Consider the following 20,756-nt stretch of genomic DNA (forward strand, 5'->3'; position numbering starts at 1 on the left):
TATATATATATATATATATATATATATATATACATACATACATACATACAGTATATCCCTCTCTCTCCTCTACATGTCAACATTCATGACACCATCGATGTCAATTAATTCATATTCAACCTATAAAACAGCTTTACATCCAACCCGAAGCCTTATTTTTAGTATTTTTTATACGATTATTCACAAACTAAAATGAATAAAATGTTTCATTGCGAGGGAATGTCTAAGTGGGTGTTCGCCACTCACAGTTCCTCATTATTGAGGACGTTGAGCAGCTCTTGCACCAGTCCATCGCAGGACAGGGACTGGTCGCTGACGACGCTGGTGAAGTGGCTTTTGCCTCGCAGCAGTTTCCTCCACGGAGCGTCCAGCAGCGAGTTACTCAAGCCATAGATTCCTGTTGAGGAGCGTTTGAAGAACACAGACACAGACACACACTCATGAGTTCTGTCAGGGAGACCTTGTGGCAGACGATACATTAATAGACACTGAGAGCGAGATCAACATGGACACATGAACGTGGCCATAGGCCGAGAGCACAGTTTCTACATCGACCATAGTAAAAACACAGACCTGGTTTTAGATGGATGGGTTCAGGGCTGCCTCTGTTTCCATAGTAACACATACTGTCTTGTTTGGCTCTACATGGGACACAGTAAGATGGAAAAGTACAGATTGCATGATTCTTTGTCATTTACAGCAACGATGATGTTCAAAGGAGTACTCCTGAGGGGATCCTGTAAAATGAGAGACGATGAACAGTGCACCTCCAACTTTCTTTGCAGTCCTGGAAAACAGGAATTAAGAAGCCCGTTTCATTTGTAGAGGCGATTCAAATGGGGAAATACGTAACAGCGAAGTCAATTGCAGCATTAAAACCCTCCTAAAAGGAACAACTGGGTAAAAAGAATGCTTCAAAATACAAATTAGCGCTGCAAACAACTACGAGTAGCACAAAACCATTTAGTTGTGGTGTTAGATCTCTTTGCTAAGTCCTCAGTTAGAGGGGATTTATTCAGTCGGAAAAATCTGTCTGACATCAAGGGCATCTGTGACGGCTTTGGTACAGGAGAGTGAATAATAAATTATGACCAAATCCTTTGAACCAGCAGCGGAATTCATTTTTGATGTCAGTTTTATGACAGCCATACCAGTGGCATTAGTCAATCTGAAATGTGGCGCAACACCGTTTCAACATCGAACTTGGAAACTTTCCCGGTGAAGAGCTGCTAGGACCGGAGCAGCATGTGCTGCTGGGATCAAACTTTATTAGTTTTAAAAGTCAAAATACAGATCGGCCTTTGGTCTCTACTATACATCAACAGTAGCAGAACATGTTTACCATAAAACCCATCGACAATGATTGTATGTCTGATGTTTGGAGATGACGCACTTATTCAATTAATTGATACGTTTATTGACAGAATCAACGCAGCAATATGATTGACTTTTCAAGCTAAAAAGGCCAATCGGCTGATTGTTCCAGCTTCTCAAATGTGACCATTTGCAGCTTTCCTTTGCTTTATATCACTGTAGATTGAATATCTTTGGGTTTTGAACTGTTGGTCAGACAAAAAGAAGCTATTTCAAGATGTCAACCTTGTGGAATTATGATAGGCATTTCATCGTGTTACTATTTTCTGAGGTTTTATAGACACACAATTGGTCAATTATCCTTGGAGCCAAAGATTTGAACCGATCTTTTAGAAAATTGCTTCAACCCAGACGACTACAGAATATGAAGGAATACATATGAAAAACATGAACTTCACCTACAAAGTGGCTTTAGTGTTTCAAGAAGCTATTTGAGATGTATTTATTTGGTTGAAATTATTACGCACACAAAACATGTACCACTTAATGTAAAGGAAGATTCCCGTATGTTTTGTTCTTTTGCTTATCAAAATGAGACTACTGAGGAATGCCTCTCGTTGTCCTCGGCCGAAGGAAGAAGTGAGGATCGTTATCTGAGACAACACAACAAATGATTAGTGCTGAACTCTGCTTGTCTACAAACAGAGGTTGTCCTTTAGTGTTTGCGCAAGCACTCCTCTGTCCAGTGTAAATGTCCCGGAGTCTTTCATATTGATTCTAAGTTTTAGGCAAACGCAGTTGACCAGTCTGAATAAACAACTGCTTTTCCTGTGTTCCTATGGTGACTGTGAAACACAGCAACACTGGCCAATGTTGACTCGGGTGACAGCAGTCACCCCTCATACATGCATGTACACAGTTGCTGCCCAGTGGGAACCAGATGGTGCTGTAACCTGAAGGAAAACTGTAGAGTCTAAAGCTTTTAACCCATTGTTATTTTTCTTCTGTGGGCAAACAAATGTCTGGAACACTAGCTTGAGTTTACTGAATACTGAACTCAACGACACCTTAAAAGCACGGTGTTTATGTCCACACTTTGCCCATGGTGGTAGCAAGTGGAGGATTTGCAGGGAGATAGCTCCATTTCTGCTATTTGATACTGGTTCGGATATAGAAAGTCACATCAGGTGTGCTGTGGGTTGATTTGGGCTGAGATGAGGGAACAGCAGGAGGTCAAGGCCACTGGGCAGAGAGAGGACGTGTGCGGGGGGGGGGGGGGGGTCAGGCTTTTTCAGATCTCTCGGTAAGAGAGGTAATCAGTATGCTGGCTGGGAGACGATCTAATGAAGAGTCCTCTATACTGAGGCTTCGGAGCAGTTTCCCCATCGCCAGCTGTGGTGGAGTTGCCTGGAGATGGTTGGATGAGCTTTCGACATGATCAGTTCAGAATGTAGATGGGCATGTTGGTGGGGGCTCCTGGGTAATGGCAGCATGTACTCCCATATCCAAACACACATGTGTGTGTGTATACCCACACGTGCAGAGACTAAAGACATGGAAATGGTGTTGGGTGCATTTTGAGCCATTCTCAGTCCGTCCACCTTTAAGTAAAATATCTGGAAAGCTATTGGATGGGTAACCATAAGATTTGGTTCAGACATCCATAGTGCCCAGAGGATGAATGACTTTGGAGATTCCCTGACTTCTCCTTTAGCACATTCACACAACTGACATTTGTAGATATAAGTAAAATGGCTCCACAACTATTGGATGGATTGCCATGAAATTTAGTATTGCTATTGACGTCCCCCTCAGGATTAATTTCAATACCTTTGGTGATGCAGTGACTTTTCATCTAGCTCTTTCATCAGATTAAAACTTTCACTTTGTCCAATACTTTGGTTTATGGCTAAATGCTTTCAAACTAAGATGTTTAGCATTATACCTGCTATGTTACACACATGTTACACACATGTCGTTGTGAGGGAGTTAGCATGCTGGTGTTAGCATTTAGCTCAAAACACCACAGAGATGCTAACAAGGCTGCTGACTCTGAGCCTTGTCACGTTAAGATACAAATTAAAAATGATAAACTCAATTAAAACTATTCATTTAAAATTAAATATATCATTTAAATTATACTGACTTTTCAAGCAGTACCCCATTTCATCAGCTACTGTTTGTGACCTTAAGGTGACAGCAGACTTGATAAATACAACAGAATACCATAATATTTGTTAATGAAATCTTATCACACATGACCTAGAAAAGTTAGCCTTCATAGGATCAGACAGACTTTCATGGGAAGATAACTGCATGAAGATGTAGTGGCATTCAGATCTGGTCCTGATGTTAAATATCTCCCCACACAAACAATTATAAGGCCAAAAGTAACATTATTTCGATTGTTGTGGCACTTTTTGGACATCTGGATTCACTCTATGAACAAGGCAGGCTATTTGAGCATCTACTGCTAATTCTATTCAGTACTAAATCATGTTCTATTATACTCAAAGAGATTAGTATTTCCCAATAAGTCATTTTAATAGTGGAAAAACAAATCTTCATAGCTCTTTAAAATGCTGAGAGTTCATCCACCCCACATACTCTGGAATGAGCATATCTGATGCTCCACTGTTTGTCTTGTTCAGTTCAAACAAGTTTCTGCCAAGAATTACAACACAGAGATATTCAATGAAATGAATAATATCTGGGCATTGACTTCAGCCTTGAGAGTATAAAGCAAAGAAGATCCCTAAAACTAAAATGTACATGTAATAGCTACACAGAGAGAAGGTTAGGACCAAATCAACCACATAGATTATTAACCAAGGCTATAATGGATTAACAAGCATCACAATTAAAAAGGAGAAACACTTAAATCATGGCCAGACTGAAATATTTATATGCCTCTCTGGGTTGTGTATTAAGTGAACACCCTTTCTCCTCATTGCATCTCAATGAGCGTGATCACACACTCTGAAAAATACAGAGTGAATACAGACAATGCTTTAAAATGGTGCCTGCCCCCCCCCCCCCCCAAAATCATGAATCATGTGCTGGTTCAAGATGAATGACAAATCCTCTAATGGTAATATAGTGCTACTCTCTATCCACCAGATGTTGTTATTGATTCGGAAAGAAACCAGATGCCTTGCTTTCATGCGAGTTGCCGGGCTCACTACAGTGGAAAACAAATAGGCTGGTAATAACGCTGTGTATTAGGAAGAGTGTCATCTCTGTCTGCAGTGAAAGCAGCGCCCGTCAAATGGGTATTTGAGGAGCGAAAAACACGGTACATACACAGCACGAGGCTCTGGTTTGACAGCTGCAGTCAAAGTGGAAGACATAAGGTATTATCAGGACATAAACGTTTCCTGGTGTCTCATGAGCGTCGGGTGGCACAATATTCTTTCATTTAAGAGGAATGCCACTGGGGCAGTGCAGGTGTAACGACAGCTCCCGGTTTTAACAAGGATATTTCAACGTCTTGTCAAAGACCAGCAGAGCAATCTAACTGCCGTTTAGTCCCATGTGAAAAGAGGAAAAAAAAGTCGTTCTCAAAGGCTGAAATAATAATAATGAGGCTGCAAATTGCTGATACTTTGTGATGTGTTTTTAAGTTTCTCTACATGGAATTCAGAGCATATCTTTTGCCTCCATAAAGGTTCTCAACAAGCGCTAACAGCGCATACAACGGCAACAGTGCTGACAGAGCCAATACACATACATACATACACGCATACATACATACATACATACAGGGGCACTCAACATGTTAAGGGTTCGGAGGGTGCTATCTTTTTTTGGCGTTTCAGAAACCAAAAATACAAGAGCAAAATAGTAAGGAGTGGACAATCTGATCTCACGTTCTCCTCATCATAGTAGGACAAACTAAGTCTACACTGCAATACAATAACAATGCTGATTCTTCATTTCTTCCACTTTTCTCTGACTTTTTGTCCGGGATGTGTAGCTTTAGCTTCAGTCTTTTAAAATGCATGTGTGTAGACAATCAAGTCCAGAACTAAGACCTCATGGTTCTCTTCTTACAACAAGTCAGTTATAAAGATTACAAGTCAGCCAGAGAGAGATTTCAACCATTAGCTCAACTATTTACTCAGCTACGGATGATTCAATCTGCCAGCGACAATCGTCATTTCTGTCACCTGTGAAAATCAAGGACCAATTGTTTCGATAAATGGAGGTAGGTGGCAATGACTAGCTGACATCATAGATTTGATTAAGTGTCTCATACAACAGAAAACCAATGTGTTCTGTCTAACCCTAAAACCAAGACTAACAAATGTGGAAGAAGGGCTGAACCAGCAGAAGAAAAGCCGCCTTGAGATGAGATCCTCCTTGTGGCCATGTTACCAGGATCCACAGATCATGAGACCAAACTCCTTTGTGGAAACCCTGATTTGTTTTTTCTTCTCACCCCCACTAGGGATACAGTGAGATAGGGGCATGTGTTGGAGCTGAATCATCAACCTCTTGCTGGCAGAAACTGAGACTTGTTTCCGTGCCAATTGTCTACAGGAGCCTCCTCCATGACAACTATCTGGGTGTGCACTAATCCCACTTTGATTTTCTCTCCTTTACCAGACCACCAAATTCAGTCAAGTCAAGAAAAGAAAAAAACCCTCATTATTTTTAATGCCGTCTAGATTTTCTTCATCTGAAACCCTGAAATATGAACCAGTTTTTTCTTTAGAAATTGAATGCTGGCTCTTTCACAGCTCAGCAGCTGAGGGTTTTCTTTCAGTTTTGCCTGCTTGGCACGCAAGAGATGAAAAAGCAGCCTTTCCGGTTTATTCCAAGGTAAGGCCAGAAGTCGGAGGAACTGATCTCAGTACTAAAGAGTCTCATGATGTTGACACATCTCTGACTCCGCCCCATCAGTTGATGGACCACACCTTTCACTCACTTGAACTCCGCTGTGAGGAGGTTGAAGCCATTGTACAAGTGGCTTTCCGCCGACACCTTCTTCAGGTAAGAGTAGCTGTCCACATCTTTGTCCGTCAGGTAGTTACACACAAGAAATCCTGCGGAGCAACAAAGGTAAAAAAACAAATAGTTCTTAAATGATGCACTCGATGAAACCAGCCTAATCTGAAGTGTAAGCAACATGCAGGATACTTCACAGGAGACTGTGGATGTGTGATGTAACAATAGGCATTTGACGAGCGGCGTGGCTGGCTCACCTCTTCCTTGTGCATCGGGATTGGGACGCCCTTCCATGTAGTTGGTGATTACGGCCAGCTTGCCCCTCTTGCTGATCCCCAGCCATGACCCGCCTTCCTTCCCACATTCAAGGTCCAGGCCTGGTAAACACAAACGCAGCTCCAATGTTCACCAGACTTCCATCTGGATGTAAAATACACTGCACGCTTTTAGTAGCCATTCAAAGTACACTCAATTGACTGTCTTGATATATAAAAAAAAGACACAAATTAGAGACAGTTTACACGGAGTACATCCTTTAATATGTCTTTTGATTGGACTACCCTCATGTCTAGCTTTAGCAGTAATTAAATAAACTCAGTCCGTTGTTTTCTTTCCACATTCCACCTCTTCAAATGACATGGAAGAAGGTGGACGGCATGTGCGCCGCACTTCCCGGTGATCAATAAAGACGGGTCCCACTTCCACTGAGAGAGCCGAATGGTCTCGCTCCTCTGGGGAGTGAATGGAAAGCTCGCCCGATCCCACTGGGAGCTATAAGCTTACTTCCCTTCTCGTCATGTTATGTCTCCTTTAGGGCCCTGCCTCCCCCCACCCCTCTAGACCTGCCGATAAGGCAGGGCCATTTATTCCTGTCACGCCGCATAAAAGCAGCCATCAATAAAGAGCCCACTACCGGAGTCCTGACCCCTCTATTACAGAGGGGAGACGGAGACTGATGAACAATGGGGGCTATCTCTGCGTTTCCTCCTTCGGGCAGAAACAAAAAAAAAAAAAAAAAAAAAAAAAAAAAAAAAAAAAAAAAAAAAAAAAGGATGATTGATTTCCCCTGCTTGGCTATAATGTGTATTGGACATCAGTCAATTAAATATAGTTTACTACGGGTCGGGATATCTCGTGACGGAGAGCAGGAGGAGAATTGGATTCTGAGGTGGAGGAGACAGATTCTTCCTTGATTATTGAAAGCCATTTAGCTTTGAATAAAACTGTAGTCAAACACGGCTAAACAGCCAACATCTGCTGCTTTGTCACAGAGTCGCAGAGCCAAGAGAGATTCTCCAACACATATTCCACTGGTCTAGAACGAAGACAAATTCTTCTTCATCGTTTAAACATATCATCTGTTGCCCGATTTGGTATCGTTTTGTATGCAGCATCCAACCTTCGGGACTTATCTGTTTAAATAAAGGCCAGATAGAGACACTTCAAAACACCACTAACTGGTATGAATTTGCTTTCGGTGTACTTTTGAAGAAGACGAACATTGAAGAAGACGAGCAAGAAGGTTTTCATTCAGTGTGCGAGGCAGTGACGCGGTGAGCTGGACTCAGATGTACAGCCTTACCGCTGAGGATCTCAGTGTTGCTCCCCCAGAAGTCTGCAGCTTTGGACGGCCGGCTGTAGAACTCATCTCGGTTTGCAGCCAAAATTAGCCTGGAGAGAGAGAGAGGGAGCGAGAGAAAGAGAAAGAGAGAGAGAGAGAGAGGTTTACAAGTTGTCCCGTTAGTTTTGTTAATTCTGTGAGTCCAATGAGGTTTTAAAGAAGGTAATCGGTAGTTTCAAGAGCAGATCCATCATCAAAGACTCATTCATGATGACTGGTCTCCGGGATTTCGTGTTACAGATTTGCTGTAACAACCAGAGTCTCTCTCTGCCTTCATAAAGGCCTCCGATGTGTCCAGGAGTCTTGCGGTATACGGTTGTATTGCAAGTGGATTGAGGACGATGCAGAGGAAACAAGAGGCCAAGGGCACAGGGAGGAGGAGGAGGTTTTGATGAGGACCAAAGAAGAGCGGATCAAAAGGAAGGTGACGGATAAAGGACACGCCAATATAAAAGTTACAGACAACTTGTCTTTATAGACAGAAAGCAAAAGAGGAACAGACCGGTTTCTGTGTACTAGCTGTGTCAGCGTAGTACAGTCAGCTTGGTGCGTTTGCTTGTTATTTCCTTTTCAGTGCATTGTAAAAATCAACTAAGACAGGGGTGGGGGATGTGGACAGAATTCATGATAATGTTAAACCCACAGAACTGTATTTGTAGTTATAGTGGGGAGAACTTACCAAAGATAACACAAGTGTCAACATTTTGGGGAAATGCATATGAAATGATGGCATTTAGAATATACTGTATTTGCTAAGAACAAGCCAATGCTTTTTTCTAAACTGCACAATAAGGAGTTAAAACTACTTAAAAGATGAAAAATGTATTCATCCGACATGACGGATGTAGACATACCATCTCATCTTGCGAAGCTGCTTGCACCTGCCTTGCGTCAGTAACCGTTCCAGGTATTTTATCAGTTTTTATTGGCTCAGCAAGGCTACAGCATCAACATTTACTGCCCCTACCACGAATGAACAGCCTGAGAAGTGTCAGCCACAGCCTGCCCGTCAGTTAGACGTTGACCTGCATTATTAATCAGGAAGTCGGTGGGTAACGGGGCCATTATGTCCATTAACAACGACACGCTGCATTGTGATTTGTGTCTCATGCAACACCAGCTATCAAGTTTCAACACGCCTTCACCAGCCGCTCACTACCGGCACAAAGCAACACATCCAGCTCATTTCACCCAGTCAGCGATTCTGAAACGATTATTCTTTTGCTCAGAGAAGAAGATCACCCATCACTATTGCACCGTGCGACTTTTGCAAACACGAATCAGCATTTTAGCAGAGAATCATGGACTTACGTATTTTATGGTGCGAAAGCATGCAAAGCACCAACACATGTGCAAGCTCGGTCGATTATACTGACTGTTCATTCGTAGAATTTGAGTTGAGATCGTTGAGATTTAAACAGTGCAGAGCAGCACTCACTGGGCAAACTACACAGGCCAGAGAAAGCAAGAAAAAGCAAATGAAACGTATTGACCTGTATAATAGCTGTATGTTCTTCCTGAGCGGACGATGCTCCCCCTCCTATTAATCTTGTGCGGGAGCTTGGATCTTGTTAAGAACAAACAGATAAACCAAACCGGCCTAATAGGGGTCGACCTCTGTGCATTAAGTGATAATGATAGCCTGTTCCCATGGCACTGTGTGAGCCACCACTGCTCCAGAAAACAAAGTGAACACACTAATGATGCCACACCAGAGAGAGCATCTGCTATCAGATCCGGAGGGGGAAAAAAAAAAAAGAATCTGTGCAAGCCGCTCTGATCACAGCTAGCCAGCTGCATCATGTTGGAGGGATGGTGGGAGGCAGAGGGGCATCAAAGCTCTTCCTGAATACCCAAACTCACATTCTTTGTCTATTCAGTAAACACGGCGGTTTGTGGGCGCGGCAGCAGCTCCTTCAGGTTTGCTGTGGAACGACATATTTAAGGATATTCATGTTTCCAATGGGATCACTCCATACTATTTTTGTGAGACCTTGACCCTTCATCTTGCATTAAAGTCATGAACATTTTCCACTGGAGCAACAATTTGCTCTGGTACCTGGTATTTTGGAAAATGCGACATTTATTGTTAGTTTTTGGTGACTATGTGACTTTTCCTCTCGAGCACTAATGATATACGTATCTTAAATGATCCCCTCGATAAACGAAAACCTGGTCATCAGGATCGTCCTCTGGTGGAACGCTGGATATCCATCCAGTGGTCGTCCGGATGCATCAGTGCAAAACCACAAATTTCAACCTCGTGGTTGCGCTAGAGGAAAAGTGACGGGATCACCAAATGTCGGTAGGATTCCTCCTCTGGGGACCATGAATCTCTCTACAAAAAATGATGTCAATCCATCCAACAACTGTTGAGATGTTTAAGTCTGGACCATAGTGGTGGAATGACCAACAGACACCGATATCCTCGGAGCCACACGTGGTTAAAATGATTAAAATGATTAAAATCTTACCGACAGGCTGCCGTGATATATATAATGAGCATATTCATGTTCCCACAGGGCGCAACCTTTCCTCTTAAGCCAGCGTTTGGGTCAAAATGTCAACTTGCTTCCAGCACACATCATCATTTTAATTGGCAGATTGCCATAAGTACCATCATAGTCCGAAGGGGATAAACACTTTTTGCTGTTTGTTTAATCACTTCTAAAGGAAGTGTTAAAATCATAAGCTTTAATCATATTACTGTGTTTGATTGTGGCACTGCTTTGAATTAATAATTAATAAATGACTGTTGAAAATGACTTTTGAAATACAGAAATCTCAGCATGTGGGTTATCATTGAGTCATTCATGCTGAACATGAACACATTTAACCCCCGGAGGTATAGTCCTGTCATTTTGTTCTGTGTAATCATTTGTTCTTAATGTAACTGAAATCTTGCCTCAAACCCAATTTAGCCGAAGTATTCTGAACATTCCTTTTGATTTGCACATCGCTGCAGAAAAAGGAAAAACTCCTTCTGCGACTAGTGGTCTATAAATAGCACTGATGTAACCACATCAGGACACAGTACGTTTCACCTTTCCCCGGGTTGAGGTCTGAGTCAGTCCTCATACCACACACCTCTGCTGTGATCTCCCGAGACAGACTCCCAGAGGGAAGGACAGAGATGGACTAAGGCCAGGCAGAGGGTTCACTCTCGAGCTTAGCGAGATTATAACGTGCTGGACTTGACATTACCATATAACTCACGACGACTGCACATAGTGCACTGGTCTGTGCCGCCCGCTGAAAGAAGTTAGCAGGGTAGGGCACGAGGAGGTCTGTAGCTGCTTGTTTATAACACTTCACTGAAGCCGTATGATGCAAACTGAGCTAAATATTGGATATCTTCTGAAAAACAGCCTCACAACATCGTTTATCAAGATGGCCCCCGATTAGTGGGTAATTCAGGATTTTAAAAAGTTTACATAAACACACTGCAGTGCACAGGTTCTTATAATGGTTGATCCTAATCTTGGTGTTGCTGCTCGACACTTTGCATTCGTGAAATTGTACATAAAGACACATTTGTCTACCGCTCTAGCAGAGAGAACTCTACAGTTAGCCATCGTCTCCGTCATGGGTTTGGAGGCAGCTCCCTTGTTTGCTCATGAACTTTCTCATAAGGATATGTGAATGTTTGCAACAATGTTTGTTAAAAAAGGCCTTAAACTGCTCACCTGTAGGCACTTTTGGATGCAGGCCGGGGGTCAAACTTGAAGAAAATGATACACATGGGTGGATGGATTGTGGGATTGATGACACAATTTCACTCAATCCTCGCCTGCCTTCAAATCAGAGTCATGTCTGACCAAGAGAAAAACAACATAAACCAAAAAGTGTTTAGTGTTGGTGTATTAGGACATGGATGACTGTAGAACTGAGACAGCGGTTGTGAAACAAGTGTTGGAAAACAGGGCTGGGTGTGTTCAAGTTTTAGCAATAATTAACTGTATGTGTCCATGGAGAATATATGTGGATGAAGAAGACTGTTTATGTCCATATCTTAAGAATGCACTCATCACGTTACTTCACTATTGATCACTTCAATACTCACACAGTGCACTTAGCTGTAGGACAACAAATGGACCCTCCAGAGTGCATGCTTTGTGTCCTCCTGTGCACGTGAACAACGTGCAGGATAGCAAGTGTTAGACTTGGCATCACAAAGGTTTATTATCATGACCTTCTTTTTGACTGTAATGACAGCAAAGGCTGCAATTACACGACTCAGCCCTGTCCACGATTCACCATGTTATTAAATGATGATACAACCGAGCTAACACTGTTTAACGTTTCAGCACAACTTGTCAACCTAAGCAATAACTAGCGAACGTTGGCATTTTTGCAGTCATTTACGTAAAGATGAACAACCAAGCAAACTTTAGCTAACGTCACCTAGCTAACCTTAGTTAAGCACGTAGGACTGCGAATAATAACTTCTACGCTAATTGTTTACCTGCTGTGTAGTGTCGGCTAGTTGTGCTCGTTACACTTGCTGTTGAAAACTGAAAGGAAGTGTACACACGAACTGCCCTCGATTTGCGTCTCCAGCCGTCTCATTAGCCACTCCAGCGGGCGTGTATATTTATTTTGAGTGCGTTGGCTTGATTACCGCCCACCCCGGCACTGCCAATGCACAAAACGAGTGTGGCTCTGAATCAAGCTGTGATTGGTCAGTTTACAAGAATAAAACCAACCACAAGCTAACAGCAAACAGTAATAATTACTTTTCCGGTTAGTTAAAAAATAAAAGCATTTGTATTATAGTAGTATTGGTGTTGCTTTGGTAAAATTGTTTAAAATGTTAGGCTAGGCTTGTTGAGACCAGAGCTAAAATGGAGCCCACCGCTTTTCTTTATTGACTTTAATTAGATACAAGGATCAACCTTTCAATACATTATGCTCCAAAGAGTTTCCTTTGACTGAAATGTACACTGACTTCAGTCCCAAGGCTGAAGAACAAGTGCAGAATGACTATAGCACCTTCAATAAGGGCCAGACACAGTAAAGAAACACCCCAAAACCACTAAATGAACATGATTACTCCAATGCTTAACATATGGCATACTACTCAGAAGGTCGTCCACTATCTTGAAATATAAAATCAAAATATCTGCTTTGCTGATTTATTCTTCACAGAAAAAAAACTATATTGTACTGTTTAAGTTTGACTCTAATTTGTGTGGATTTAAGAACTTTTACTTTGAAAAATATTAAATAGACGTTTTCTTTGTATTTGTGCTGACTTGACAATACCACAGTACCAGTAAACATAACAATAGGAGCACCGAATCTAGAGAAATAGATAACGGAACAGATAAAAAACAAGATCAAATTTAACTGATTTATATGAGTGTCTAACTGATATTCTGTGTTTTGTGGCATTTAATGAGCAAGTTAACGGAATAATGTTTTTTTCCATAAAGTATAGCATTGACTACTTACCAAATGAGAACATTTTAAGTAATAACAAGAATACATTAATAATTCTGCAGATAAATCATCAAAAAGTCAAATCACAAATTTCCTCCAGTGCTCTGCGAGTGGTGATGGGGCGGAGACACGTTGTGACCGACAGTATCCAGAGGGATGAGAGGGATAGAGGCTGCCCTGCCTTTCCATACAACACACCGTCGCAGTTACTAATGAGTGATAACGATACTCGCTTCGAATAACGTTACAAGTAACTTTTAAATCAGTTAGGATAGGCTTCTTCGTTTTTGCATGTGGCGAGCAGCAACCTGACAACTACAGTTTGAGATATCGAGGGTTTTAACGGGCTACTATCACCCTGCAGCAGACACATTGCATGCTCAACAGCGTTATTTAGCCGAGACTCGGACTACTGCACATCACACTGGAGAAAGAGTCTCCTCGCCTTCAACAATAAAGATGAACAGAAGAAACTGAGGTAGGCTATAATATAATAAATAATATCAAAAGGCTTCAGCTCTTTGCTTTCTCCATGTGGTGAATGGTTATCGTGCAACGCCAAGTTTTAGCCTGTGCCGTTGCAACTCAGACAGTAATATAATAACAATAATGTAATTACAATGTCAATCGAAATTTGAAAAATAAACCGTCTGCTTCCTTTTCGGGTGAGTGAGCAGGTGCTCGGATGAGGCATATTGATTAGGATGCACGGACCCGGTGTGTTAGAAAAAGATTTACCACGCTTTTGTTTAATAGTCGGTGTTTTTAATGTGTTACGTTGGTGGGAACTAAATTACTAGCATATTATATCAAATGCGTTGATTTAAAAAGTAAAACATATGCGGTGTATATGTTGTGTTGTTGAAAGCTCTTATCGCTAATGAATGCAGTCAAAGGCAGCGAGCGCGAGCTTCAACGAGCTGTCAATCATCTCATCCTTTTCTCGTCCATTGTTTAGTCCCTCCTGTTTGTGAGTGAGTTACCATGGAGAGTCTTCCGGTTCTCTCCTCTAATTGCCTTATTTGGAGAAAGGGAGGCAGTCAGTGGCTGGGCTGATGGTGTTGTTCTGTTAATGCTTCCGTATTCATGTCCCATGTGAGTGAATGACGGAACGCCTCAAAGCAACGACCTGAGCTCAGACCGTTACAGAACCTCAAATGGAAGTTCTCAGTGGACTTTGATTGATTTTATGCAATAATTGCCATTAACTGCGCATGTGCAATTAATTTGCATTGATCTGCATCCTGCTGTAAGGAGCTTCTGTTAAATCAGGTTTAGTGTTGCAATGTTATTGTGGCAAATCTACTTAAGGTGGAGAAGTGGCAGTAGCCAAGCAATAATTAGTAATATATATAATATATTTTTTGAAGAGACCTGGTGTGGTTTGCAGATTTAAGAAACTTAATGAGCATGTTGGTCCATATATTAGTACTCTGGTAATATAGCAGGTTTGCACCCAGTTGCTATGAAGCGCTGTGTATTGAAGATGGTGGACTTAATTGACATATTTACAGTGGTGCGTCACCAATCTTTGTGTTAGTCAGTGGTATAGCATGTCTGTGGACGGTGTTGTGTGGGGTGTATGGAACAAAAAGCTAAGCAAAAGCAGAAAAGGGGTTGCAGGTGCAGGGAGGAGACAGATTTACACTGATCACTGGGGGCTTGTGAGCACTGAGGCCAGATGTTCCAGATTTCAACGGCCTACTCACCTTCACGATACATATGTAAACCTGTAATTCACAAAGGGGAAAACATTGCTGCAAAGACCTATTTTGGATCAGTTGTGTCTTAAAGGTTTCTGTTGTAAGGTGTTGCACTGATCACATGTGGACCTGAGAATTTAGGCCATTTAGGCTCTTCAGACAAAATGAGGAATGTCAGCATGGATCAGTATATTCTAAATTCAGTCTTGGTTATGGCATGGCACCCGACATTACAGCAAGATATGTTGCAGGATCTTCCCCTCCTGAAAGACTTCATCCTTAGCATTCTGTAGGTATAAAGGTGTGAATGAGTTCATAACAGTAATATTCAAGGCCTCCCCAGAAGCTTCTTTATAAGCACATCCCCGTGCTCACAGAATACATTTTAGGCTCATTGGCAGCCAGGAAGCTTATTATGGTAACACAACATATTTGCAACTCAAACACAGAGCAGTCTCTGGACAGGGCGAGAATTTCCATACCACCTGTTACTGGGCTGAAAACAGAAGAATGCTGCGTAACCGGGGGGAAACTCAAAGACTTTCCATGAATGCTAATGTTAAAAAAAATCCTATTTCATCTGTTTGCGGCTTTAGTTATCAGACGCTTTCTTGTATGCTCACAAAACATAACAACATTGTCTTGTCTCGTATTATATTTTCTGTTTTTCCTGAGGCAATAAAGCAGAGTTGCTAAAAATTCACTACCATAATCACCAGGTAACAAGCCAATCAATTACCAACCAATAGCTGTATGTTGTTGTTGTTGGTGAATGTTAAAGATGTATCTTTTATTACCCAGCATATCTCTTTGAAATAGATTTAGTATTTTGTCCGTGGGACTAATTCTTGTATCATCACTTGAAGATGTTAAAGGTTGAACTGTAATTTTTCTAATGGACTTGACAAGACCTAAGGTCAGCTTTAATCTCACGAGTAGTTCACGCTCCGATGCACTCATTTATTAGGAAGTATGATGCCTGAAGAAGATTTCTTATTCTTAACTGTCAGCCCTGCAGCGTGTTGACAATTTGGATACAGATGTAGAAGCTGGTTACTGTCAGATCCGGCCTTTATCTCAAGTCTGTAGGAACTGACTTGCCTTGACACAATTTGAATATGATTCCGTAGTCTTTTGCTCCATCTATCGCTCCATTTTATCTATTGTCATATTGTTCAGGACTGTGGGGGGTGGGAGCCTACATGCATTGGGCGATAGGGGGTACACATCAAGTGGAATCACAGATCAGTGATTATGTTTTAGTGCTCCTGCAGAAAATAAACTAATAGTCAAAGAGCAAGCTTATGGCTGAAATGCTACTAAACCAGCTATTTTACCATACCTCTTTCATAAATGTGTCAGGCAGAAATGGATTATATGTGATACTAGTCCTTACAATGTGTGTGTATGTGAACCAAGCTGGCAAGAAAAATCTCTCAGCAAGAAGGTTGTTTTATTTGTAGAGGAGGATAACTTTCTTGGATTTTTCACAGTCCAGTGTTTCTGAAAGCTGATGAAAATATTCATGTGTCAAAACAACCAGTAACCAATGTTTGGTTTTGGTATTCTTTACATCCGAAGTAGAAAAAGAAGTCTCCGTGCAATAATTGGTTTTGCAACACAGTGTAATAACAGTTGCAATGCATTGCAATAGACTGTTGGTATATTAAGCCCAAAACATCCAGGGATTGAGTATTCACAAACATCAGTGTTCACAACAGAAATTCAGGATGAATGTTGTATTTATTACGTCCTTTAAATTAAAAATAATCCAGTAAAATATTTTAATGAAGAAAACAAGAAAAAAAAAAGTAAAAATGATATCCATCACCTCACAGATTATTGAGTTTGTATTTATTAGATTGTCTGAACAACAAGGCCAGGTGCTGATTTACCATGCCAGGAAGGTAAATACGTCTAACAGTGAAACGTCCTCCCGACTCCTTTGGCTGTTTTGTGTTTATTTTTATTTCACCCCAGCATTTGTCACTTGACCTAGCAAGCTATTTTAACCACAGCATGCACCCGGGGAATGTTCTCCCGCCTTCAGTTGTCAAGAGCCTTATTAACTGCACTACATTTTGTCTTTTTTTATTTATTTTTTAATTGGATGGAATATTTTGCTCCATAAATCAATGGTTTTAAAGCCTTAATTATATGGCCCTATATTCTTGCAGTATGCAAATTGTACAAGAACTGGGATTAAGGGACTTCAAGTGAAAAAACAACTTAAACCAAAAAGTTTGTATTCGGAGACTTACATTATATTTACATAATGTAAGTAAAGCACACCAAATATTATGTTTCATATTTATTTCCTATCACAACATAGCAATTATAAAAAGAAAAAAAGTTTGTTTAGTTTATATGTAACGGCTTATTTGAAACGTACAAGTATAATTAATAAAGTCTCTGTCCCACTGAAGTCCACATCCATAGTCAGACCCTGGACAGTAAAAGTAAATTTCATTTAAGAGCAGCTTTTGTTTATAACACTCATTGTAAATGTGCTTTTATTGTGACGACATGACAACATGTGTGCCTGTTTCTAAAGTCTTTACAATGAACTTCCACTCCTTATTGAGAGACGGTATGGATAGATGGCTGTTTTGTCTTTTTATATGAGAATTTATCATTTCAGTTAAAGACCCTGCAAATACACTCACACCCCCTAACAAGTGGAACAAAAGGGTGATAGAGCTGTCAATCAAGTGCACGGCAGTGTAAGCTACAGTGCGTCCCTCTTGGTTTTGACCATGTGCCTTTCAGTGTGAGCAATAGAGAAGAAATGACCTGTTGAAATTACCCTTTGCATGTGACCATTAATATATTACCGCTCACACTCTACATGGAGAGCCGATGTTATGTTATGAATCATGTTAGCCTTATACCTACCTCATTATTATTTCATGGTCAGTGTAGCATTTCATTACTTGGTGTGCATGGGAATTATAGAGCATGCAGCAGTATTTCAAAGAAACGGTACAGATGAAATGATATGCTTAATGCATAAAGTGGAAACCGTGTTCAAAATGTGAGCGGTATTCATTGACTGAGTTTCAAAGAGTGGTAATTATCAGCAATGCTATCATAGTGCACATGAATTATTTCAGACAGTGTTATCCCTGTGTATTTATGGAGGCTAAAACATTTGTGATTCAGAGCTCTTCTGCTGTGTTATATATCATGCATGAGCTGTGTTTTTGTGGCTTTCGTCAGCTGACCGAAGCGGTCTGATATCAAGGAGCATGGGGGGGAGCCGGCCCCGACCCGGAGTGAATGGTCCTTTTGTGGGACAGACACCTGCAGAGCTCTGCCTCCTGCTCCTGAAGCGATTAACATGCACCTCCAACCTCCCTAACCCTTCCCACTCCCAAGTCGCTCGGACACCCATCCTGGCTCTGCTGTGTTGTCCTAGCACCTGTTCTACATCGCCCATCCTGCAAAGGCTATAACTCATGTCTTTGTCTGGGCTGGACAAACACAGCAGGACTACACAACTGTGTTAGAGTTGTATTGATTGCTACTGACAAGGTAGACTGTGTGTCTTTATTTCTAGCAGGGGATTTTGAGATGATGTGTGCAAAATACCTGTATGTCTTTAATGCCAGTTTTAAAAGGTATTTCCTTTTTTCTTTCCGGTGAGCCAGTGGAAAGACAGTAAGGTCCCAAGACATGAGTTACATTCAGTCTGAACAAAAAGGAGTTCAATTAACTGGGTCCTTTTTGCTCTTTTACTGTTGTGGCAGAAAATAAGCAAACAGTATACCAGACTTCAATAAATTCTCTCTAAAAAAAGGTAAACATCTGTAAGAAAGCCACACAGGAAGCAAAAGATTGAGTCGGCAAAAGTAACTTCATCCTCAGTCTTTTAGATTTGTATTAGCTGACAACCTTTCAACGTTAGCGTGGACGTGAAAAAACGGCTTGTGGGCGGGGCAGCTAAAATGTTGTTTAAAGGAGCAGCGTGTGAGATTCAGTGGCATCTAGTGGTGAGTTTGCAGATAGCAAGCAAATACATGACCCTCCACTCTCCCCCCTCTCCAAACAGCACAGTCACAATATAATCTGTAGTATAATCAGGATTATTGACCTGTAGTCATTAAGTGTTCCTCAAAAGTTAACTTTTTCTAGTTTTCTTTTCAGTTGGACAGAAAGTTCTTCTCAATTCCAGCCTATACTGCCTTGCTCTGATCTTTTTGTTCAGTCTTCTTTTACCGTAAGTGTACTGTTTTTATTTGTCAAATATCCGTTTTACTGCAGTCGTTTTTGTACAGCCGGGACATTCATTGAATACTGATATCAAAGTCTGACTAGTGTTCGAGTTGTCATGTGTAATTTGATGTTGCTTACATGTATTTTCCTGCAGTTTCAGATTACATTACAGTTCAGAGATCCAATCGCCGGTTGCAGCTGAGTCTAATGAAGAGTGAGTGGCTGCTTGGCCTGTATAACACCATCACCAATGTTATTTGTGAGCACTCATACTGCATCTCCGATTAGATCTTATGAAGGCATTAACAATTCTCAAAATGTCACGACAGCACCATTATAGGTTGGATTCGGGTGCTGAGGTCAGGGCAGGCAGCTCTCCTCTGCCAGACCCACGATGACGCTTGTGTCAAAATTGGTTTTAAATCAGATTTTCGTGGCATCATCTCCCCACCCGATTGTCAGGACCGCGGGCTGCGTTGTTATTAGAATATCAGCTGGCCTGAGCTTTGTAACATGCTGAGTCGCTGATAATCCACTCCCCTTTCTTGCACCCTCTCTGTGTCATAGAATCTGCATCAACATAGAGCGCTGATTGAATTCCTCTTCTGAATATTCCGGAGCCCCTCCCTCCCCCTCCTCAGTGGATTGATGTTAGCTGTGTACCTTTATTTCCCCTCTGTAAAACACACACAGTCCTGTACTGAATGTTCTTGCTCAGTTTATTGTGGTGTTTATCTAATGGCTTCCACTTGAGACAGCGACCGAACAGAACAGTGAATGTTCTGTCTGTCTGTCCATACTCTGACCCCCCCCCCTTTCCTCCTCCGCTCCCAGGCTTGGGTCTTGAGGATTAACCCTGCCCTTTACATTCTGGCCGGCCATGATTATGTCCAAGGATAAGAGCTGCTTAATTGTAATCACTGGAGCTGTCCTGTGCAGCGTAAACACAGGAGCCTGGGCGAGCCACGGCCACACTCTGGAGATAAATACACAGCATTTTCTCACTAATTGACCATATCTGTAAAGGAGGTTATGTTTTGCTGTCAGTTAGCAGGAAGCTACTTATCATAACTCAATGGAATTCTATAAAGAAAAACAATTGTATCTATCTGTGGTATGGCCTATGTAATAGAAAGTGTCTTATTAACAGACAACGTGAGATGACACATCAACTCCAAGTGTACCTATTAATCACTACAGCATTTTACAAAGAGGACGTCGCAACAAATTAACTTTAATTCAGTGATTATGAGTATGACTCACTTTTGTTTCATCATTTATTGTTTTATATGATGCCTCTGGATTTCATTATTGTAAAGAAAAAGCTCTAACAAGCTCAAAACTTGTAGATTTACTGGAATCTACTTTTCTGATGCTCCTTTTTTTTGCATCCGTTGCACTCGTCCCATACTTGTCAATTGATATCGCAATTACCGAAAATCACGTGAACTGTTTTGAATTAATTGGCATATTTCATAGTTGCAAATCTTCGGCATACTGATTTGCCTGCA

At 41.3% G+C, this 20,756-nt stretch overlaps 2 protein-coding genes across 15 annotated transcripts in view; one reads left to right on the forward strand and one right to left on the reverse strand.

Moving 5' to 3' along the window:
* tango2 (transport and golgi organization 2 homolog (Drosophila)) overlaps window positions 1-12,477 on the reverse strand; it is a 15,111-nt gene extending 2,634 nt beyond the window's left edge. The window contains exons 1-8 of one of the 3 annotated variants that reach the window (XM_031848907.1): window positions 12,351-12,476; window positions 11,949-12,008; window positions 11,572-11,698; window positions 7,847-7,935; window positions 6,522-6,641; window positions 6,245-6,362; window positions 574-641; window positions 247-397 (exon numbers count right to left, since the gene is read on the reverse strand). In XM_031848907.1, coding sequence (XP_031704767.1) covers window positions 247-397; window positions 574-641; window positions 6,245-6,362; window positions 6,522-6,641; window positions 7,847-7,935; window positions 11,572-11,627 — 602 coding nt within the window. In that variant the 5' untranslated portion in view covers window positions 11,628-11,698; window positions 11,949-12,008; window positions 12,351-12,476. The other 2 variants (XM_031848909.1, XM_031848908.1) reach the window with 2 other exon arrangements.
* A 984-nt stretch (window positions 12,478-13,461) lies between these two features.
* The window catches only part of arvcfb (ARVCF delta catenin family member b), a 201,035-nt gene continuing 193,740 nt past the window's right edge, over window positions 13,462-20,756 (forward strand). For 11 of the 12 annotated variants that reach the window (XM_031848914.1, XM_031848910.1, XM_031848919.1 and 8 more), the window contains exon 1: window positions 13,464-13,805. The gene's annotated coding sequence lies outside the window, so the exon portion shown is untranslated. Of the gene's footprint in view, window positions 13,806-20,756 lie in introns of all 12 variants that reach the window. The other variant, XM_031848921.1, reaches the window with a different exon arrangement.

This window comes from Anarrhichthys ocellatus, unplaced genomic scaffold (genome assembly GCF_004355925.1).
Source record: "Anarrhichthys ocellatus isolate YVR2014 unplaced genomic scaffold, GSC_Weel_1.0 scaffold9, whole genome shotgun sequence".
NCBI lineage: Eukaryota > Metazoa > Chordata > Actinopteri > Perciformes > Anarhichadidae > Anarrhichthys > Anarrhichthys ocellatus.